General features: G+C 52.5%; 1 protein-coding gene across 7 annotated transcripts in view; it reads right to left on the bottom strand.

Annotated features, from left to right (window-relative positions):
* ADAMTS14 (ADAM metallopeptidase with thrombospondin type 1 motif 14) overlaps positions 1 to 23,726 on the bottom strand; it is a 116,823-nt gene that overhangs the window by 52,250 nt on the left and 40,847 nt on the right. For 6 of the 7 annotated variants that reach the window (XM_047702204.1, XM_047702205.1, XM_047702207.1 and 3 more), the window contains one exon: positions 4,982 to 5,138. In XM_047702204.1, coding sequence (XP_047558160.1) covers positions 4,982 to 5,138 — 157 coding nt within the window. Of the gene's footprint in view, positions 1 to 4,981; positions 5,139 to 19,354; positions 19,621 to 23,726 lie in introns of those variants that run through there. The other variant, XM_047702210.1, reaches the window with a different exon arrangement.

Genomic DNA, 23,726 nt, shown 5'->3' with positions numbered 1-23,726 from the left:
TTCAGAGAACCCCCCTCAAAATCAATAAGAATAGGTCCACACCCCGTCACCTAATAGTCAAATTGACAAGTCTTAGTGACAAAGAAAAGATCCTGAAAGCAGCCCGGGAAAAGAAGTCTGTAACGTACAATGGTAAAAATATTAGATTGGCAGCAGACTTATCCACAGAGACCTGGCAGGCCAGAAAGAGCTGGCATGATATATTCAGAGTACTAAATGAGAAAAACATGCAGCCAAGAATACTATATCCAGCTAAGCTATCATTGAAAATAGAAGGAGAGATTAAAAGCTTCCAGGACAAACAAAAACTGAAAGAATTTGCAAATACCAAACCAGCTCTACAGGAAATATTGAAAGGGGTCCTCTAAGCAAAGAGAGACCCTAAAAGTAGCAGATCAGAGAGAAACAGAGACAATATACAATAACAGTCACCTTACAGGCAATACAATGGCACTAAATTCATATCTCTCAATACTTACCCTGAATGTTAATGGGCTAAATGCCCCTATCAAAAGACACAAGGTATCAGAATGGATAAAAAAACAAAACACATCTATATGTTGCCTACAAGAAACTCATCTTAAACCCGAAGACACCTCCAGGTTTAAAGTGAGGGGGTGGAAAAGAATTTACCATGCTAATGGACATCAGAAGAAAGCAGGAGTGGCAATCCTTATATCAGATCAATTAGATTTGAAGCCAAAGACTATAATAAGAGATGAGGAAGGACACTATATCATACTCAAAGGAACTGTCCAACAAGAAGATCTAACAATTTTAAATATCTATGCCCCTAACGTGGGAGCAGCCAACTATATAAACCAATTAATAACAAAATCAAAGAAACACATCGACAAGAATACAATAATAGTAGGGGATTTTAACACTCCCCTCACTGAAATGGACAGATCATCCAAGCAAAAGATCAACAAGGAAATCAAGGCCTTAAATGACACACTGGACCAGATGGACATCACAGATATATTCAGAACTTTTCATCCCAAAGCAACAGAATACACATTCTTCTCTAGTGCACATGGAACATTCTCCAGAATAGATCACATTCTTGGTCCTAAATCAAGTCTCAACCGGTATCAAAAGATTGGGATCATTCCCTGCATATTTTCAGACCACAATGCTCTGAAGCTAGAACTCAATAACAAGAGGAAATTTGGAAAGAACCCAAATACATGGAGACTAAACAGCATCCTTCTAAAGAATGAATGGGTCAACCAGGAAATTAAAGAAGAATTGAAAAAATTCATGGAAACAAATGATAATGAAAACACAACGGTTCAAAATCTGTGGGACACAAGAAAGGCAGTCCTGAGAGGAAAATATATAGCGGTACAAGCCTTTCTCAAGAAACAAGAAAGGTCTCAGGTACACAACCTAACCCTACACCTAAAGGAGCTGGAGAAAGAACAAGAAAGAAACCCTAAACCCAGCAGGAGAAGAGAAATCATAAAGATCAGAGCAGAAATCAATGAAATAGAAACCAAAAAAACAATAGAACAAATCAACGAAACTAGGAGCTGGTTCTTTGAAAGAATTAATAAGATTGATAAACCCCTGTCCAGACTTATCAAAAAGAAAAGAGAAAGGACCCAAATAAATAAAATCATGAATGAAAGAGGAGAGATCACAACGAACACCAAAGAAATACAGACAATTATAAGAACATACTATGAGCAACTCTACGCCAACAAATTTGACAATCTGGAAGAAATGGATGCATTCCTAGAGACATATAAACTACCACAACTGAACCAGGAAGAAATAGAAAGCCTCAACAGACCCATAACCAGTAAGGAGATTGAAACAGTCATCAAAAATCTCCAAACAAACAAAAGCCCAGGGCCAGACGGCTTCCCGGGGGAATTCTACCAAACATTTAAAGAAGAACTAATTCCTATTCTCCTGAAACTGTTCCAAAAAATAGCAATAGAAGGAAAACTTCCAAACTCATTTTATGAGGCCAGCATCACCTTGATCCCAAAACCAGACAAAGATCCCATCAAAAAAGAGAACTACAGACCAATATCCTTGATGAACACAGATGCAAAAATTCTCGCCAAAATACTAGCCAATAGGATTCAACAGTACATTAAAAGGATTATTCACCACGACCAAGTGGGATTTATTCCAGGGCTGCAAGGTTGGTTCAACATCCACAAATCAATCAATGTGATACAACACATTAATAAAAGAAAGAACAAGAACCATATGATACTCTCCATAGATGCTGAAAAAGCATTTGACAAAGTACAGCATCCCTTCCTGATCAAAACTCTTCAAAGTGTAGGGATAGACGGCACATACCTCAATATTATCAAAGCCATCTATGAAAAACCCACCGCAAATATCATTCTCAATGGAGAAAAACTGAAAGCTTTTCCGCTAAGGTCAGGAACACAGCAGGGATGTCCGTTATCACCACTGCTATTCAACATAGTACTAGAAGTCCTAGCCTCAGCAATCAGACAACAAAAGGAAATTAAAGGCATCCAAATCGGCAAAGAAGAAGTCAAACTATCACTCTTTGCAGATGATATGATACTATATGTGGAAAACCCAAAAGACTCCACTCCAAAACTGCTAGAACTTGTACAGGAATTCAGTCAAGTGTCAGGATATAAAATCAAAGCACAGAAATCAGTTGCATTTCTCTACACCAACAACAAGACAGAAGAAAGAGAAATTAAGGAGTCCATCCCATTTACAATTGCACCCAAAACTATAAGATACCTAGGAATAAACCTAACCAAAGAGACTAAGAATCTATACACAGAAAACTATAAAGTACTCATGAAAGAAATTGAGGAAGACACAAAGAAATGGAAAAATGTTCCATGCTCCTGGATTGGAAGAATAAATATTGTGAAAATGTCTATGCTACCTAAAGCAATCTACACATTTAATGCAATTCCAATCAAAGTACCATCCATTTTTTTCAAAGAAATGGAACAAATAATCCTAAAATTTATATGGAACCAGAAAAGACCTCGAATAGCCAAAGGAATATTGAAAAAGAAAGCCACAGTTGGTGGCATCACAATTCCGGACTTCAAGCTCTATTACAAAGCTGTCATCATCAAGACAGCATGGTACTGGCACAAAAACAGACACATAGATCAATGGAACAGAATAGAGAGCTCAGAAATAGACCCTCAACTCTATGGTCAACTCATCTTCGACAAAGCAGGAAAGAATGTCCAATGGAAAAAAGACAGCCTCTTCAATAAATGGTGTTGGGAAAATTGGACAGCCACATGCAGAAAAATGAAATTGGATCATTTCCTTACACCACACACGAAAATAGACTCAAAATGGATGAAGGATCTCAATGTGAGAAAGGAATCCATCAAAATCCTTGAGGAGAACATAGGCAGCAACCTCTTCGACCTCAGCCGCAGCAACATCTTCCTAGGAACATCACCAAAGGCAAGGGAAGCAAGGGCAAAAATGAACTTTTGGGATTTTATCAAGATCAAAAGCTTTTGCACAGCAAAGGAAACAGTTCACAAAACCAAAAGACAACTGACAGAATGGGAGAAGATATTTGCAAACGACATATCAGATAAAGGGCTAGTGTCCAAAATCTATAAAGAACTTAGCAAACTCAACACCCAAAGAACAAATAATCCAATCAAGAAATGGGCAGAGGACATGAACAGACATTTCTGCAAAGAAGACATCCAGATGGCCAACAGACACATGAAAAAGTGCTCCATATCACTCGGCATCAGGGAAATACAAATCAAAACCACCATGAGATATCACCTCACACCAGTCAGAATGGCTAAAATTAACAAGTCAGGAAATGACAGATGCTGGCGAGGATGCGGAGAAAGGGGAACCCTCCTACACTGTTGGTGGGAATGCAAGCTGGTGCAACCACTCTGGAAAACAGCATGGAGGTTCCTCAAAATGTTGAAAATAGAACTACCCTATGACCCTGCAATTGCACTGCTGGGTATTTACCCTAAAGATACAAACATAGTGATCCGAAGGGGCACGTGCACCCGAATGTTTATAGCAGCAATGTCTACAATAGCCAAATATGGAAAGAAGCTAGATGTCCATCAACAGACGAATGGATAAAGAAGATGTGGTATATATACACAATGGAATACTATGCAGCCATCAAAAGAAATGAAATCTTGCCATTTGCAACGACGTGGATGGAACTAGAGGGTATCATGCTTAGCGAAATAAGTCAATCGGAGAAAGACAACTATCATATGATCTCCCTGATATGAGGGAGAGGAGATGCAACATGGGGGGTTGAGGGGGTAGGAGAAGAGTAAATGAAACAAGATGGGATTGGGAGGGAGACAAACCATAAGTGACTCTTAATCTCACAAAACAAACTGAGGGTTGATGGGGGGAGGGGGTTTGGGAGAGGGGGGTGGGGTTATGGATATTGGGGAGGGTATGTGCTATGGTGAGTGCTGTGAAGTGTGTAAACCTGGCGATTCGCAGACCTGTACCCCTGGGGATAAAAATATATGTTTATAAAAATAAATAAATAAATAAAATAAAAATGGGTCTGTTGGACCCAAAGTGGACCCCAATGCCCTGATACCTGGCAGTTTCCCCTATGAGTGCCCTAAGACCTTCCCTCCTCTGATTCCCAAGGACTGAGCTGATTTTTAAGGGGGGAAAGAGCTAACTGGAACCATTGCACCTTGTGCTAGGCCGGGAAATCGCCTTCCAAAGCAATGTAGGGCTGCGCAGAGACCTCTGGAGTCCCCAGGGCCTCAGTTCAGGGGACCCGAGTCACTCGCCTGGCCCCCAACTCCAGCCAGCTGTAGTAGCCTCTAAAACCCCCTGGGTTTCTCTGCTGGTATATGTGCTCCAGTCCCACTTTACAGATGAGAAGACTGAGGCCAAGGCTCCAGAGGTTAAGGTCTAAAGTGACCTAGAAATACTGCAGGTCCAGGCCGAGGTGGAGCTCAGGGACCTGCCCATTGCCTACCTTCATTGTGAAGGTCCCCGCCGGGCTCGGCCCACTCCTGCCGGCGGAGCTCCCGGCGGTACACCACGTGCGTCCTCCCGCTGGCCTCCTGCTCTTGCTGCCCCCACTCCAGGGGCTCTATGAAGTAGTCGCTGCTGTCCGTGCGGATGAGGCCCGCCTGAACCAGGCCCGCAGCCAGCCGGAGGAGCAAAGGGGGAGAGAGAAGGAGTGTGAATACACCGCACACAACAGGCAAGCATTTGGGAACACACACGTGTGTGACTCCCCGCGTGCAGACCCCTCCTTGAGAGCGGGGAGGGGCGAGTCGGTGGGGGGACGCCGAGGAAGGGGTGGGGGGGGCATGCCCATTTTGAGCAGAGCGGACCCACTTTTCCTGTGCTGTGGAACCCCATGAGTGCGCAGAATTCCACTCCCAAAGCGCCATCCCGAAGATCTGCCTTTACCTACAGGGCAGACGGCGGGCGGGGGCGGGGGGAGTCCTACTGGTAAGGGTTAATTATGCCTCACATGGGTGCTTGCTCCCCCACTCCCATACAAAGGGCTATTATTTCAGATTTAAAGCACGTGTACGTCTACACCCGGGACAGCCACTAATGTTCGCCGACAATGAAAGAGCCAGGGTAGGGCACAGGAATGCGTGCCCTGTTTTTAATCTAATTTTTCGCCTGCATCAAGATATGCCTATAAAAATAATCAGGTATTGGCCTTGGAAATGACAACATTAAAAATATAACCTTGGCCAAGGCCGGCAAGCGTGTTATTAGCCCCCAATGAAGGCAATAATCATGGGGGCCAACAAGACTTGTAATGTGATGTGTGTGAAGACATGGGTTGGGTTGCACAAGCTCCTGCCCTCCCCCCACCACCCCTCACCTCCCCCACCCCCCACCCTCCTTCATCTCCCCCATCCTCCCACCCTCGCCAGCTCTAGAAAGCAGTCAGACAAGCCCACCCACCACAGTCCCTGAAAAACATTAGGCAGTTCTAAAGGAATATACATTTGTCGAATTCCTTCACTCATTCAACAGCTACCTATTAAGTGCCTGCTGTATACCAGCACCGCTCCAGACACTGGGAATGCAGCTGTGAACACCAGGCAGCGTGTGAAGAAACCATTCTTACCAAACCATCAGACCTTCTCCACTTGAATCGAAGAGACTCTTTTTAAAGCAGCTGTGACTTTACGCAGCCAAATGCCACCAATATCCCTACCGCAGCCTGTTCTGAGAGACGTCCTCTAAGACCTCCTGAGCACATGCGTCGGCCGCCATCAGTCCTCTTCCAGCCACAGCTACCGCAGCTCCTCAAATTCTGGCATCCCCTGCCCCACGTGGCCACCAGATCTCAGGGCCTCCCATGAGGGACGCAGGCTCTGGAATGATCCGCACGGCAGCAGGCTGGGCTGCAAGGCACTGCTGTCCGGCTTACCCCTTCTGCCCACAATCATGGACCTTTCAAGATCGCCATGTGTGCCCCAGTCTGAAGCTTCAATCTATCCATCAACCACCTCCCTACTCAGGGGAGTTCTTCACTTTTGTTTGGATGCCTCCAGCAACACAGAGCTCCCTCCTTCAAGATGTAACCTGTTCTGTGCAGGGACACTGGTAAGGTTTTACTGAGCTGCAACACACTTCCCTACACTCCACCCTTTGTAAACAGCCTTCTTATCAGGGATGGTAACAACACTATCTGCCACTTTGTTTACATATCTCATTTCACCTTTACAACAGCCTTAGAAGACAGAAGCAAATATTAGACCCATTTCACAGATCAGGAAGCAGGCTCCATTGGGATGGTTAAGAAACCTGCCCAGTCACCCAGTAAGTAAGTAACAGCACAGGCCTCTCCCCAGGGAAGAGTTAGTGAACCCCTATTTCCCCTATCCCGGTTAACTGGGGAGGGCAAAGACCCAAGCCCTGTAATACACAATCTGGGAAAGAAGTTTCAAACCTCTCTGTGACTATCGATCCCACCAGACCCCTGGGGTCAAGGACAGAACTTGCCAGCAATGTTCCTGGTCCATTTTGGGCATTGCGTCTGGCCTTGACAGACCTCAACCTCTGAGACCCTCCTCCTAGAGAGGGCATGGGTGGGCAGGCTCGGCCACGATCAGGGGGTAGACTGGGCAGGTCCCTCCCCCATGGCCTTCGGTTTCCCCATCTGCATCGTGAGAGGTTTGGCGGACCATCTCCTGCTCTGCCCTGGCCAGGAAACCAGGCACCACTTGGGGCAGACAGACTGGCAACAGGAACATTCTGGCTCTCTGCCTCCCTGCCAAATTACTCCCGTCTCTCAATTTACGAGATGTTTATATTTCTGAAAAGTGGTGGCTAATTTTAAAGGACTCAAATCAAATCAAATTTCTGCATAAGACATCCAGAAAACGGGGAACTTAAGTTTCTGGAAAATAAAGGTCGGCCCTATCCGTTTTCACCGGTACCTTCTCGTAGAAATAGTAACTCCATGGAAATATGCATGAGAAAGGGTCTTCATGCAGCAGACAGCAACAACACACAGCTGCTTAGAGCCCGCTGAGCCACATACTAGGCAGGCCCATAGGCCATTTCTCCAAATGGAAACTCTCCAAGGCACAGGCCTGGCCACAAGCAGCCAGGCTCTGGACCCCTTTCCTATGGCTTCTATTGAGAGGCCTTTCTTGGGAGGTGAGTGGCCAAAGGGGACCTGTCTGACTTCTCCAATATGGCATCATGACATCATGTCAGTTGCAAAGGTAATGCCTTCTGCTGTGTCTTCATCCAGAGGCCTCAGCCCAGCCTCCCTGCAGGGGAAGCCCCCAGGTCCAGAGGGCAAGTCTAGGGCACCTGAAGGAGACGGGGTCATGTGGTGTTGGAGGACACAGGCACTGGCTTATCCTTGTCTCCTACCACAGGTCATAATTGAGCAAGTTCAGCTGGTCATTGGTAGCTGTCTACCATCAGGATGAGGTCCCACATATTTCAGCAGGTAACTGAAGCCATGTTATTTTAGAATTAGTTAGACATCTGTGTACATGTGTATATATAAACGTGTTTATTCTGACATTGCATGTATTTGCACATAAACTGTGAGGCAAGGGTACGATAAGGCAACACTTCTCCTAGAAGAGACCCTCAAAGACTGACATATGTGTCCCTGCAGGTGCTGAAGTCTGGGCTGAGACAGGAAAGCGCTCCGTCTGTGCAAGGTCAAGTGCAGAGACAGTGAGCAAGGACTTGGCCTGGGGTCCAGGCACTGGTAAGTGGCGGAACTCTGAGAGGACAGCCATATACCCTCTCTCTAGCAAAGTGTAACCCAGAACCCCCTTGCTGTGCCCTCAGATTCACTAACCTTTGCAGAATGCCCAGGAGGACCTATTTCAAGATGACAGCCCCAATGAAGCCAGGTGAGGGGTAAGCCAGGTCCCCTCCTGCTGCTTCTTCCAAGGTGAGCCCATGCAGGGCCTCCCCAGAGGATAAAGGAGCAGAGCAGGCCTCCAACCCATCCAACCATCCCACCACCTCCCAAGGAGAGCACATTCTTGGGCCCAAACGTGTTCTGGAAATTCCATTACCAAGGTTTTACTGCCGGCTATGCTGCCTCAGGTTCCAGGCTTCCAGCAAACCCAGCTTAAAACTCTTCCACTGTAGGAAACGAAAGGAAGCCTAGCAAGGGGAAGCCGGTGGGGGTGGGGGGAGATGCACATAGCTGGGAGCAGTAAGAGAACCTGAAATGGCTTCCCTCCGGTCCCCCCACTCCCCACCCCAACCCAGCAACCTGCCTCTATCCCCGGCCTAGACCACATCACCGGCCAGAACTCAAAAGCCCCCACTGCAGGTGTCCACTTCCCTCCCACCACTGTCCTACTCACCCAACGCCTGCACTCTGGCTCCAGCTGTCACCAAGCATCACCAAGACCTCCAGCGCATGACGTGACCTCACTGCTCCATCACTGTCCATACCTCCACCATCACCACCCGCCCCTGCCACGTCCTCGCGTCCCTTCCTCCTACCTTGGACTTCTCAGTCTAGATGCATAATACTTCTGTGAACACCCATACCTCTCTCTCCCTGCCTTTCCTTCCTTCCCACTGCCCTGGTTCGACCCACCTGACCACCCTCTCCAGGTCTGCATACCGAGAGAGAAACACACGCAGTGCCCACTGATCTCACTTGGAATCAGCGGCTGCATTTCCCTGCGACATCTGCATCCCAGCTCTCCCGATGGCTGAGACACCTACCACTGTCCCCAGCTCTTCTTGTCCTATTTTCAAAGAGAAACAGGCACCATCAGGCAGGCTCTTCCCTACCCTGCCACCCACCACCCTACGAACTTCCTCCAGCTGTGCCCCTGCTCATCTCCGGCTCCCCTCCCTCTCTCCCTCTCCTGAAATTAGCACCCCTCTTTCCGGCATCACCATGCTCAGGCTCTCTTGGAACATTCTTGCTGGCAAGCGCATGCCCTCGGGGATGCCCCACCTGGGAAACTCCCTCCCCTTACCAGCCCTGGCCGGCTACTGCCAGAGTCTCTGCTCCCCTCCACACCGGACACAGCTGGTGATGTGGCCACTCTGGACAGCACTCTAGCAGCCCCACAAAATATGAAACGGTGACCACAGGACCCCACAATTCCACTCCAACAGATGAATGGATGAACAGAAAAACAAAAGCAAAAAACTGATGCATGCCGAAACACAGATGAATCTCGAACATGTCCTGCTGAGTCAAAGAAGCCAGGCACGACAGGCCACACAGTATATGACTCCATCCATAGGAAACATCCAGAATGGAGAAAAGTCTATAGACAGATACAGACAGAGAAAGATGAGCAGTTGCCAAGGGCTGGGGTCATGGATTGGGGGGCGAGGGGAGGTAAAGGGTGACTGCAAAAGGGCACAAGTCTTCTTTCTGGGATAGTAAAAACGGTCTCAAACTGAATGTGGCAATAATTACCCAAATCCACGCACATCATAAAAATTCACTACATTGTACACTTTACACTTTACAGTACGGGACCTGTATCTCAATAAACCTATTAAACAGGCATTTACGGAAATGAGAGACCACACACAGGCGTACCACAGGGCCACACACGCACCGCGAGGCCACTCAAGGGATGGCGCCTGCCGCATGCCGGCAGACACACACGCACGCACGCACGCCGAGGACACTCGCACACGAGCCTCGCGCCTCGCGGGGCCACAGAAGTGTGAGTCAGCGCGGCTGGGACCAAGGCCCGAGGAGGCTGCGATCCTGGGTAATTCAAACCTGCTGTGAGAGCTCCAGGCCGCAGGAGCTCTGCTGCCAGGGCCTGGACCCCGGCCAAGGCGAGTCTGAAAGCTGATTCTTCCTGAGCTGCCACTCTGGGGACAGGAGGGAGGAAGGAGCCCTCGGAGGCCGGAGCGAGAGCTGAAGGGCTCGTCCTCAGCCGGTGTGCCTGGCCCTGCCTGCCCCACATGTGCAGCCGGAGAACTCCCAGAACAGGCCAGAGTCTCAGAAGAAACACCAGGGAGCCGACCGCCTCCACCAGCTGGAGGTGTTCAGCTGAACTCAGGACCTCTGCAGGCCCCACACCCTGGGAGGCGCTAGGGGACAGGCTTCCCAGGCCATCTGCAGCTGGGATCCTTCTCGAGGGAGAAGGGCTGTGGTAGGTGTGGTGGGTCAATGCAGGGAGCCACCCAGCATCCCTGGGCGCTGCCACTCTCACGCCCTGTGGTCTTGGACAAGTTGCTCCCACATCCCCGTGTCTCCGGATTATACCAGCACCGATCCTGGGGTCTTGCGCTGAGGAACGTGCACAGAGCGGCTAGTAGGGTCCAGGCGCACGGCGAGGGCTATGCCCGTGTTCCCACTGGCTGCCAGGATTATCATCTACCTCATTCACCATGTGCCTGGGAGTCCCCGTGGCTCAGGAAGGGAGCAGATGGCTCCAGGAGCTGCATTCTGGAACCATGGGATGGTTAGCCTCAAACTCTGGGTCCCACTGTGACCTGGCTTTGCCCCACTCAGATCCCTGTCCACACACGGGAAGAAATCCCAGAGGAAAAAGATACCATGGGTTGAGCATCCTTGAGGGGAAACTTCCTTCCCAAGAAGTGGCTGCGCCGGTGCAGGGTAATTTTGAAGATGACAAAGGACGCACCAGGTTGGTGGAACACACCCAGCTGCGAGAGACCTGTCTCTGGGTGGCAAAGTTGCGGCAACATCCTTCTCTTTAAACTCTGAGGTGTTTTCTGACTTTTCTACTATTGCCCATCTGAAAAGGGACATCGGTTCTGCACGGAATGTCGGTCCGCTGCAACGAGTGAGGCATCATTATATGAGAAGCATTTAAAACACAGTTTAAAAAAAGGAAACCAATCCCATGAAGCCCTCCATTTCTGTCCCCCAACTTCCCTGCCAGTGGTGTAGAGGCTGCAGCTGGGAATCAGACCCTCCCCAAGTCTCAGAGTCCCCATGTAAAACCAAAGGGTTACTGGCAGGATGGGCTGAAGCCACGACGTGCCAAGGTCCTTCTGAGGCGTGGCCCACAGCAGGGGGGCAGCCTCTTCCGTTCTGTCCTTCTCTCGGCTGGCCCTCCTGAAACCCCCGACCTGACCCCGACTTTTCCACCAAACACACAGTAGACTTTTCCAGAAGCACATAGCAGTGGGCGGCCCCGCCAGATGCCCATTTGAATCCCCAGGGGCATTTGCAGAATTTCCAGCGCTGAGACCACACCCCAGGCCAACAGATCAAATCTCAGTGGGTACAGCCCAGGCATCAGGAGGTTCTCTGAGCTGCCCAGGTGACTGTCCTGTGCCGCCAGGGCTGGCAACCACTGATCTAGACTCCGGAAGCTTCCGGACAATGGAATGTTTAAGGGATCATGGGAGTTTCACAGAGTATTATAAACTGTAGTCGTCCAACCAGAATCCATTTGCTGTAATATGCAGGAAATGGGCAAGACAGAGAGGGAAGGAGAGGACAATGAGAACGGGCTGTGAACGAGAAGGGGGCTGGGCAGGGGGTGTGGGCAGCCACATTACTGCATGCCTCAGGTCGTGAGCCTGTCCCTGGGCTGAACCTGACCAAGGATGGTCCACATGGCATCTATCTGGTCTAAGAACCTAACCAGCTCCTTCCCTCCAGGGGTGACTCCACTGGGAGTGAAGGATAATTCACCAAGTTTGCCCTGAGCTGGGGGGAGGGGGGCGGGGGGCGAGGGGGGGATGTGATCTGCTGGGTGGCCAGTGGCAAGCCAATGATGTCACGGCCACCCAAGCTGGGAATTACACAGTGAGGAGGGTGAGAAAATTAGTAGCAGGGCCTCTGTGATGATGACGAAGGTGATGATTGATTCTGTCCTCTGGCACCGTGGACAGCAGTTGCTTAGGCCTTCAAAAGCTTGGTAAATATTCTTTTTTTTTTTTTTTTTTAAGATTTTATTTATTTATTTGTCATAGAGAGAGAAGCGAGAGTGAGCACAGGCAGACAGAATGGCAGGCAGAGGCAGAGGGAGAAGCAGGCTCCCCGCCGAGCAAGGAGCCCGATGCGGGACTCGATCCCAGGACGCTGGGATCATGACCCGAGCCGAAGGCAGCTGCTTAACCAACTGAGCCACCCAGGCGTCCCTTGGTAAATATTCTTAAAGGAACAGTGTCACTTTTTACGACACTGCCCCCCCCCCCCCCGCAGTAGAGGTCCCGACCCAGGGACAGGACAGGGCCTCACAGGTGCAGGTGCTCAGAGTCCCCGTCTGCAGCAAACCCCCACCCTGGAGCCCAGCCAGAGTTCAAGGCAGCCCTTGCCAGGCTGGTAGCCACCCCCACTTTCCATTCCCTGTACCCAGAAGCCATGTGGCTCCAAAGTGTCCCCCCATCACTACCAGAGCACACCAAGCTCAGGCTGGGAGCTCTACCTGGCCGCCCCTTGCTTGGCCCTGAGTCCTGGCGGTGGCAGCAGCTTCGGGACAAGGAGACAGGAAGCAGTGGGAGAGCTGTCAGGAGGGAGTGCGGCTGCCAGGCCCTGAGCCGAGGAGGGCCTCCCTGCACTGAGGGCCCTGCAGTCGGAGCCCCACAGCTCAGAAGCAAGGCAGCTGACTGCAGGGTGGCTCCCAGAAGAGGTGAGCCAGTCCACCCCCCTGCCTAGAGCTGAGGGCCAGCCCCCCTCAGCTCACTTGTCCCAGCCAGACCTCCCCTCTGGTCCATCCGACAACAAGAGGGACGCCGACCTGGTTTTCAGCCATGCTCCCCACAATGAGGTCATGCATGTAAAATGTTTACCACTGAGACCGATACACAGCAGGACCGCAGCGGGTGATAAATGAGGGATGCGGCGGTGGCAGGGAAGGTTCCCTACGCAAGGCGGGTAGGCATGGCAGGATGGAAGTAGGAGTTGGCTTTGTCATGGGGATTCCCGTGCAGGGCCAAGCTCCAGCCACAAGCTGCCCCTGACCACACATGCCCTCACTGCCCTCCGTGGAGAGGAAGCCCAATTAGCTGGGGCACGTTACTGCCCTTGCTCCTGACCTATGCCTGGCACCATGAACATGTTTCTCTAGAATTCTCAGAACTCTGACAGGTCACCAAAACTTGTCTGTGCAAAGCCCTGTCAGTTACTAGCAACGCAAGTGCTCACACCCCAGCCGCGTGGGCCACTCGCCAGGCACCCGAGTCCTGTACGTCTCTGCATTTGCCCTTTTCCTAAACCTCTGTCTGGTACGGTTTCCCTGTCATTCCTGAGCTGCGTACTGAGCAGGCCCCATTCTAGATGCTGGGGTCACAGCCCCAAACCCCTTCCTCACCTCAAGCTTACATTCTACGCGGTGAGACAGGCAATCAGTAAAACCATGGCATACCAGATGAAAGGAGCCAGGGCGGGGGTTGGGAGGTACTTAAACAGAGGAGAGAAATGGGATGAGGAATGGAGTCAGGAAAGAGGTTATGCAGAAGATGACATTTGAGCAAACACCTGAGGGAGATGAGGGGAGAAGGAGGGCTCCAGACAAGGGCAGTCAGGGGAGCACTATGGGAGGAGGGGTCCCAGGAGGACGAGGAGGGGGGACCACAGCCCCAGCCTACTTGGGTCCCCCCACAGGAGCGTCACGGGAGCGCTGGGCTTGAGCAAGACTGCTCTGGCTGCTGGTGGTGATGGAAGACAGGGGCAGGGATAGAGGCAAGGAGATCGGTTAGGGAGGCCACAACTGTCGCCCCAGAGAGGGGTGGCATCTGGACCTCCCCCACAACTTGTTTTTCCTATCAAGCCATTTGTTTCCCTTTGGGAATTATTGGCAACAAAAATCTCCCCTCCCACGGCAGCCACACGGGCCCTCTTCCACACCTGGAACCACACGTGCTCACACGTGGCCCTCCATACCTTCGTGGCTGCTGTGAGCTCTGCCAGGACTGCCCCTCCAGCCCAGCTCAGATGTCACCCCGTCATCATTCCTTCCTCCGTGTCCCCGGAGGGGGACATGGCTCGTGGCCATGCTCTGTCCCCACCAAGGGGATATTCCTCTCTATTGCTCTTCGAAATGTGAGCTTCAGGAGGACAAATACTGAGACATACCAGGGGCCCAACTTTGGGACCAAACCTCCTTCAATAAGCATCCTTCGGGCCAAGCCACCTTAACGAACTCCCTCGGGCATATGGGCCTTCATGAGGGACCCGCTCCCCATACAATGTCGACATGGCTGAGGGAACAACGTGTTTTACCTAGAGTCTCCCCACTAGGGGCGATGAATTATGAGGTGACAAAGCAAGCTTTCAACGCACCCAGGCCAGTGGCAGGTCGGGCTACAGAACACAAGGCCTCCTTGGGCTAGAGTTGCTCATTCAGAGTTCGAGCTCCTGCTAGCCTCCTGGAGCAGAATGAACCTCTACTGTGGGGTGGGGCAGAGGGAGCGGGGGGAGGGGTTAGGGGGTATGGTCATTTTCTGGACAGATCCAAGTTATAAATATTTGGTCAGCTTAAAAGCAAAGGCTGACAAAAGGCTTCAGACAACCTGCTGGGAACAGGGTTTGCATTCAGACCAACTGTGTCCCCACAAACACTCCCACCTTCAAATCAAACATTTTTCTGAAAGGAGCCTGTTCTACCCACCCCTCAGCCGTGTTAGGGAAAGCAGAAGAAAAGGAGCCTGCAGGCTGTCTGATATTCTCTGACAAGTGAAGTGTGCGAACTAGCAGCCCCACTGCCCTCCCGTATTTTGAAAATGGCTAAAACAGTGGCAATGCCGACTTAGGGCCAAGAAACACCACAAGGTTCTGTTCGACCTTCAGATCCTGCTAAGCGGGCAGCTGACACTGTGTTTCTTAGTTGGCTTCCCAGTTTTCGGGGAAACAAGGACATGCAGAAGTTCAGCGTCCTGACCTCACGGTGGGACCCAGGCGGGAGGACTGCCGGGACGCACCCCAGAGGGCAACAGCGGGACCCATCGCTTTAGCATTTGGGCTCTGAAGCCGTAGCCATGGCTGGTGCATCTCTGGCCCACACAGGGCTGACGACCTGAATTTACTCAGTCCTTGCCCACTGACTCAGGAGAGGCCAAGAGTGGGATTGTGGGGAAGCACTGGACAGGGAGCAAAGGGTCCTGACAGTTGCTGTGTGACCCTGGGTGAGTCTTTTCCCCTTCCTGAGCCTCAGCTTCCTCATCTAGAAAACTAAGAGGGGACCAAGAGGCCCTGAAAGCCTCCTTTGGCCACAGCTGTCTGCACTTGGGCCAAAGTCAAGGTCATCTGGGCAAATGATGCTGAGCTGAACTCATCACCGGAGGTTTTCACAACACAAAGATTATTTGCGCTAACAGGGAACTCGGCTGCCAGAGCTGAGGCAGCCTGCAAGGATTACTGTTACTGTTGTGGTCCGGGTCATTGTTGTTGTTAAGCAGGCTCTGAAGGCAGGGCAAGGCCCACCTGCTGAAAACAGAATGCCAGGCCTGGCAGATGGCTTGGAAACGTCCCGTGGCACAAATGCCCTGGATCCCCTCCAAAAGCCCACTCCCTGGCCTCTAAGCCACTGAGCATGGGAGGCAGAGGGAAGGCAAGCACAGCCCCCACCACACTCAGCGGCCCCGAGGCTGCCCTCCCACCAGCCAGCCTGAAGATGCCGGGGAAGGCAAATAATACCAGCCCCCGTTCCAGCCCTCACTGGCTCTGCGCAGGAGAAGCAGCAGTGAGGTGATGTCTGGCTTTTAGTCCATATCATAAATAAGTTATTAATCCAGGGCAGACAGCACAGCCCAGCTGTGGGGGAGACTAGGGAGGTGAAATTCTGCAAGACCAGACCACCTTCCAGACAAGAAAACTACCCAGGACCCAGACCCTGCACATCTGCTCGGACAGACAGAGGCCCTGATGGGACAGGGCCTTCTGGGAAGCAGGAAGAGCACTGGAACGGGTGACCAGAGGTCCAGAAACAAACCTGCTGTGGATCCTGCCTCAGTCTCCATATTTATCCCAGGAGATCGATGATCATGATAAAGCTACCATTTATGATTCTGACACTATGACGGCATGCTGGATTTCTAATGAATAAAACTACAAGGTAGACACCCACTTTACAGATGTGGAAACTGAGGCTCAGAGGGGTCAGGTGACTTGCCCACAGTATGCGAGAACGCCTGCGAAGATGGCTGCCGTCCTCCTGGCCCTGTTCACACGCCTGTTTGCAGTGAGACTCTGCTGCCCCTGCCCTCCAGAGGCAGCATCCATTCCCCCCTGTCGGAAAATCTAGTCTGGCCTGGTGGCTCACTTTGACCCACAGAACACACCAAAGCCACGTCAGGAAACTTGGCAGACTAGGCCCTGAGAGGCCCTGCAGCTTGTGACCGCGCTGTCCCGGAGTGTCCCCTAACACAGCGTGCAGGAGGCCTGTCGTGCCCACCGGATAGAGGGAGCAGCGCTGCCCGGCCAGCGCTGACGCTGGATGTGGGAATGAGGTCCACTCGGGCCTTCCAGGCCAGCCCACCCTCCAGCTGCGAGCAGCCACAGGGGAGCCCGGAGCAAGCAGCAGCAGAAGAGCCTGGCCAACTGGAGCGGTGAGAAAGAACGTGTGGTCACCGTGAGTACGTCCATTCTAGGCCAGCTTCTCACACAGTCATGGGTAACTGGTCCAGCCCCTCGGTTTCCCCAGCAACACCTGGGCTGCCTGCCTCCTGGGATGCGGCTGAGGTCCAGGCAGGGCCACTTCCCAGCTGGCGATCCGCGGTCGGCCTGGTGAGGGGCGTCATGAGGAGAGCCCTCTCCCACCCAAGAGACCGTGTCCTGCTTTCATTCTGCAGACCTCAGTTCTGAGGAGCAGACCCAGGGTTCTCCCCAGAAGAGCAGGCACAGTAAAGCAGGTGGTACCCCTGGGAGGGGCATGAGCTCTGGAGACAAAAGAGGAGGGGGCCACGGAGAGCAGGGGTCAGACAGGTCTCAGCTCACACACCCACTCAGGCCCCCACCCTGGGCGCGGCTGTGAGGCCCACACGCTGGGGACACGGGCTTGGGGGACAGGGTGCCCCAGGAGACCGGTATGTCGGCCAGGGGTGCAGGAGGACAAATGATGGCGCATGTACCACATCTGTCACCGCCCGCCTGGGACAGATGGAGAGTCAGCCACAGAGAGAGTGACAGACACGCTGTCCCTCCTCATCTCATGAGCTGAGGAGATGCAAACATAAGCTTTATGCCCCCTTGGAGCGAATCCGCCCTTGGAGCGAATCCGCCACCTTCTCTCCTGGGGTCAGCTCAGCCAGCGGCCACCAAGAACCCACCTCGAGGCAGGCTGGGCACCAGCGTCCTAAGGACACACCAGTAACTAAGCTCAGACCCCACCCTTTGCGAACCCAGTGGGACTGTCCGGTGAGAAGGCAAACCGGGCCAGGAGCGGGGTGCGGCCTGAGAAAAACTAACAGGCCTGGTGGGGTCAGGAAGGGGATGGGCTCTGGCTGCCCAGCTGAAAGCCCGGAGACCTCTGGGCCAGGACACAGAGTTGTCAAGCAGACTAATGAGATGCTCTTGACTTCTCTTCTTTCCCACCACCCAGCCCCTCCAACCCAGCAGCCTCACCTCGTAAGCTCACACCCTTCCACAGCAACAGCGAACAGCGAACGGGTACCAAGCTCATAACCCCCTTGCATGCAGGATAACTCGGCTAAGTGACTTCTATCATAATCCCCACTTCATGGACGAGGCCACCGAGGCACAGAGAGGCTCAGGAATTGTCTAAGGCCACACAGCACGTAAAAGCCGGAGCTGGGATGTCAACCCAGGTGATCCAGTTGCAGGGGCCATGCTCCCGTCGCCTCACGAGCTGCCCCGCTGGCGATCCGAGGCCTCTAGCTAATTGCCCTGCTGTGCTGGGCCCACACACCGTCTTACCAAATAGAACACCTTGCTTAAAAACCGTTATTGCTCATTTCTACTTCAAGTACTCAAAGGTCTCACAAAGCCAGACCACGCTCCCTTTAAACAGGGCACAGTCCCACCTCCCCTACTATACCTGGCCCTCTCTCTTTCTCCTGTGCCTCCCTGCTCCACGGCCTCCTGGGTTGCGTGAGCCCAGCCTATGCTCCGTGCTGAGATAAATGAAGGTGTAAGCCAGTCTCCGGTTCCTAAAAACCGGGTGACTGAGATGGAGGTATCAGGCGGAGGGAAGGGAAAGGCACTGTGGGAGGTAGGAACGGCATGAGCAAAGGTGGGGGGCTGCAGAGCAAGGTGTGAACACATCAGCTCAGCTGGGGTGGGGGTGGGGGTCTGCAGGGCAGAAGCCACTCTCCAGGCTGGGAGCAAGGAGATGAGGCCAGACCCCTTCCATCTCCCCCAGGGTTGTCAGCACACTGGGGTGAGGGCAGGTGGCCCACAGACCACGACGTACAGATACAGGCCAGCTGGGTGGCAGGACGAGGGTCCCTCTGGAACTCTAGGCCTCACATTCCTCATCCCCAGGGCAGGGGTGGATGGCAGGGCAGAGAAGGGGGCTTTGCAAGGAGCTGCTAGGTCAGCCCACTCCCCAGCCAGCAAGGAGCAGTCCCCGGGGGAAGAACAGGTGCTGACAGGAGCACCAGTGAGCCACAGGCAAATCTCCAGCGTTGCATCAGCATCTTACCCCAGCACGAAGGTAACTCTAGCTTACAAACCTTCAGTGGCTCCCTATGGCCAGAGGGACAAGTCTAAGCTCCAAGGGGAGGCAAAGATTTTCCAGCCCACATTTTCACTGCTCTCCCTCTCCCATGGAGAGCTGGGATGACTCACCATGTCCTGAATCCTGGGAAGACACAAGATTTCCTTCCCTGCAGAATGCCTACAGTTTCTACCTCTCAGCTTTGAGAACTCCTACCGTGGCTTTACAATGTGGCCCAAATGTCCTCTTCCCTGGGAAGCCCTCCTTGAGCACCTCTCCTTGGCAACGTTCACCTCCAGGCCACCCACCGAGGGCATTCTGCTTTCTTGCATTCCCACAAGGTCAGGTTCAGGACGGTCTGTCTTGTTTCACAGTGTCCACGGCACACATCTGCCTTCTCTTTCAGCTGTGGGCTTCTGGGAGGAGAGCCGAGGTCGAGTTTCATCCCTGCACCCCCAGGACCTAGTCAAGGGCTGGGTTCTGGCCAGGGGCCCGAGGATTGTCAGCACAGGGTTCCTCTGAGCCTCTCAGTATCCCTGTCCTGGAGGGCATGTGGGGTTATCGCAGATGGGCCGGGAGGCTCGCACTTCCACGCCTCGAGCAAGCGCCAGTCGGCTGATCGGACAGAGAAGACTGCCAAAGCAGAGGGAAGGCAGGGCTTGGCCAGCCCCGGGGGACTAGAGATAGCCTCAGACCCGCCCCCCAGAGAACCCCGCTAATCTATATATTGTTGCAATACAATGGACTCTAACCATATTTACAGTGTTTTCCGCTATTCCTAATAACTGTAATGACAGTAGCAATTACTATAGAGAAGTAAGAAGCGTGACTACCAAGAATCACTGAAATAAGCTCCCCTTTTAAGATCCCAGCCTATACCAGAGAAGGCACTTTTTTTTTTTTACATTATCTTATTTAATCCTCTGAACAATCCTACAGGTGGTTGCTCCCCGCCCCCCCCCCCATCCCCACTCCTTAAAGATGAGGAGTCTAAGCACAGAGGAATTTAGAAACTCACCCAAGGTCACACAGCTAGTCTGGGCCCGAGCAAAGAGACCCCACACTTTCCACCACCCTAGACTGTCTCCCCATAATTAAGGACACCACCTTTCTCAGGCCTTACTGCTGGCCAGCCACATTTTCTAACTGCTTTATTGAACTGGAATTCATCTACCAAATAGGTCCCCCATTTAAAGTGTAGAATTTAATGGTATTTAGTGTACGCACCGAGTCATGGGATCACCACCGTGGTCTGTTTTGGAACATTTCATCATTACCGCCTAATGAAACCCCAAAACCCTGGACCTTGTCACCATCCATCCCCACCCGCCCCCTCCCTGCACTCCTCCTCCCACCTCCTGCCAGGGGTCTGCTCTGTAATCCATTGAATATGCATGAGCTGCAGAGGGTGGTAAATGGAACCAGATGGTGACAAAGCTTACACGTGCCTTGCTTCCACACCAGGCCGGTGACTCACAGAGTCCTGGAGGCAAAGGGGGGATGAACAGCACAACCAAGTCGCTGTCGCCCCAACGCAGGGGCAGCGAGGCCCAGGACCAGAGAGGCAGAGATGACATGGTGGTGGGGGGGGGGGACTTTTGGTCTGAGTACTAGATGATATGTAGGGTCCCCCACTCTGCTGACCCTATTCCTATACCCCACAATCCCTCCTGGACCCACCAAGAACTGGTTCTGAACCCAGGCCTCCATGTTCCTCCCAGGAATTCAGAGCCATAATCGCTAATAGGGGGTCTGTTCCGCACTTGGCCTCCAGCTGGAGGGGTCCTAAGGTGACACAGGCCCTCCCAGCCCAGAGGCCCTCAGAGGCTGGGGTCACAGGAATGTCAGGAGAACCATTGCACTGACTGGCTGGGTTCCCCGAAAAAGGGCCTGGACGGTGGACCATCAGGTTGCAGCTGCTGCCTGGGTACATTCCCGGGCAGGGACCCCAGGATCTGACAGCTGCCCCAGGCCCCAGAGGAAACTCTGCAGATAGAACGTGGCCTCCCCACATCCCTTCTTCCCTTCTGCCAAACATTCTCAAGCCTGCCCTGGGTCAGTCATTCTCTCTGCTGGCCAGAGGCCCAGCACTGTCTCTCATCTTTACAATGTTCAATCAGTCTTGAGCCAAAGCCACCTCCTTCAGGGAGCCTTCCTAGATTCCCTAACCAAAAATCAGTCCTTCCGCTGCTGCATCACACAAGACTGTCATTTGTCTGCTTTTATGTCTGGGTCCCCGTTACCCTGCAAATTCATCCAGGGTAGAGGTCCTGGCTTCCTCATTCCTAGGTCCTTCCTGACCCCTCTGCACTACTGTGCCACACCAAACCCTCCAGAAGAGCAGGTGGGAAGTGAGGGAAAGCACTCATTCCTCAGTTTTAGCAGGAATTAACCACAGCGCAGGGAATGCTCCCAGTTTCCATCCCATGGCACTCTATGGGATGGCGGGAGACGGAAAGGCAGTGATACCTGCTGCCCCCAACTACAGGGTCCAGTTGGAAATGAGGGTCAGGCCACCAGTTTACACATGGTGCCTCTCACCAGAGCAGCTAAGATCCAAATGGCTGCAGTCTGTCCACACAAAGGGGTCTTTGTTCAAGACCTTCTCACAATTGGAAGTTTTGCTTGGCCATGAGGGTCAAGCTCAGGGCTAGAGTCTTTCCTCCCTATACCTCCAAAGCAGCCCCATCCGGCACAAAGCAGATCCTAGGACCAGCTAGGGAGGGAGGGGTTAACTACAGGTTTAGAGAGGTCTGGCTTCAAACTCCTTCAGCAAGGCCTGCTCCATGTCACAAAGCGCCAATGTTGAAGCTGGAAGGGGCTCTGAGCCCTCCCATTCTAGCCTCGGAGATGTACCTAAGAGGCAAGTGGAGCCCAGAGAAGGAAAGCAGCTTGCTCAGGGACACACAGCCTGTGTCTCCAATTCCCAGATACTAGGCTGCCCCATCCCCACTGCGGCCCTCTCTCCTATCCTGCCTTCCTTCAAGGTCAGGCCAAAGCCCACCTTCCCACTGTGTCTCCTGGCAACCCCTCCCCAGATCCATCCAGTGCCATCACTCACTCTTCCCTCTGCCCAGAACACCCTCCCAACCCTCCTCTGGCCCCAGCAAACTTCTACTCATCCTTCAAGGCCCAGTTCCGATATCACCTTCCCAGCACCAAAGACAACAGTCACTCCCACCGACTGAGTACCGTCCCCTCCAGGCTCCGGAAAACCAACAAGAGAATGATGAAACCACTAGAGAGGTTTCTCCTGCTTGGCACCCAAGTTCCTTGAGGGCAGGGATGGGACTCTCTGCAAAGCAGGGTGATGACAACATCCCATATACACCACACACGACTGAAGGGCTCTATCAACTCTTCGGTCCTGTGTGAACAGAAGCTGTCTGCATGATCGTCAGCTCTCCCCGCTAAGGCTGTTTCCTCGGCTACACAATGAGCGAAGTTAACAAACGCGGGCATCCGGTCTGGGCTGCAGGAAGGACTCCCGGCTGCTACTATTCTGTGTGTCTCTATGTGTGCATAGAGACATTCTATGTGTGCATCATTTTTTGGAAGGAATGACTTCGGGACGCGCAATGCCAAGGAGGATGGAATTAAGAGCCAAAGACCACATACAGATGCAGAGTTAAATCTTATCAGAGATGCCGCCCTGTGGCCTTGGCGTCCAAAGGTGGCTCAGCTAGGTCACTGCAAAGAGCCCCTTGCTCTCAGGGGACACAGGGTAGCTTTCTGGAATGGGCTGGAAACACGGAAACCCCTGCCCTGGGGAGGACTCTGTGCTGGGCTGTGGCCGGGGACTGGCTACAGCCAACAGCAGAAGCGGTGCCCCAGTGGCAAGCAAAGACCATGGACAGTCACTCAGGGACAGTGTTAATCACCCACTGACACCTCTGTCAGGCCCAGGGTACTTTAACAGGGGTAGCGAAAGAAGTGGGAGACATAGACCAGTCCCAAGACGGCCAGCAGCCTCTGCAGCCGAGGGCTGTAGGGGTCGTGCAATGCAGTTAAACCGCCGGTCTGCTCTCGCATGTTCCGTCTCTCCGTTTGCAAAGACACTGCGTCCCTGGGCGACCGCAAGCATCCCTTCGGATTTTCAAGCCAAACTGTGGCCACGGCACACCTCTGGCCAACGGGCTTCTGCATAAACCTGCTGGTCCAGGGTGGGTGGCAGCCAAGGCTCGCCCAGGACAAGGCCTCAGCCTTCTGCAGCGTGCTCACAACCTGGGCTTCTCAAAGTCGGCCTCACAGAACACTTGCATGCAAGGTGATTCCAGCATACGCTCAACCTTGAGAGCCAACCACTGCCCAGACCATGCCTCTCCGGCGGGGGGGCGGGGAGGGCGCCATCACCTCCAATGTGGACAAAAACTCATTCTTTGGAAGGCAGAAAATGTATTCTTTTTATATATATATATATGACCCACAGATACACATACAATTTACAAACATATGTGCAGTCCATCTGTGGTCTTAAAATTTCAAGAGGGGATCTGGAGGAAAAAATGGCTAAAAAGACACTTGAAGGGGGCTGATAATGAAAAAGAAAGATCGAGACGCACCAGCCCAAACACAGGTCATGTGACAATCAGCAGGATGACGCTTCGCAAGGGAAGGAGTGTGAGGGGTGCTCTCAGCCCTGCTAGGGAAGAAACACCCCCTTTCCCATCCCCCCAAACC

The sequence above is a fragment of the Lutra lutra genome, chromosome 14 (genome assembly GCF_902655055.1).
Source record: "Lutra lutra chromosome 14, mLutLut1.2, whole genome shotgun sequence".
Lineage (NCBI taxonomy): Eukaryota > Metazoa > Chordata > Mammalia > Carnivora > Mustelidae > Lutra > Lutra lutra.
Note: the sequence above shows the minus strand (reverse complement) of the source record. Positions and strands in the feature narration are given on the sequence as shown.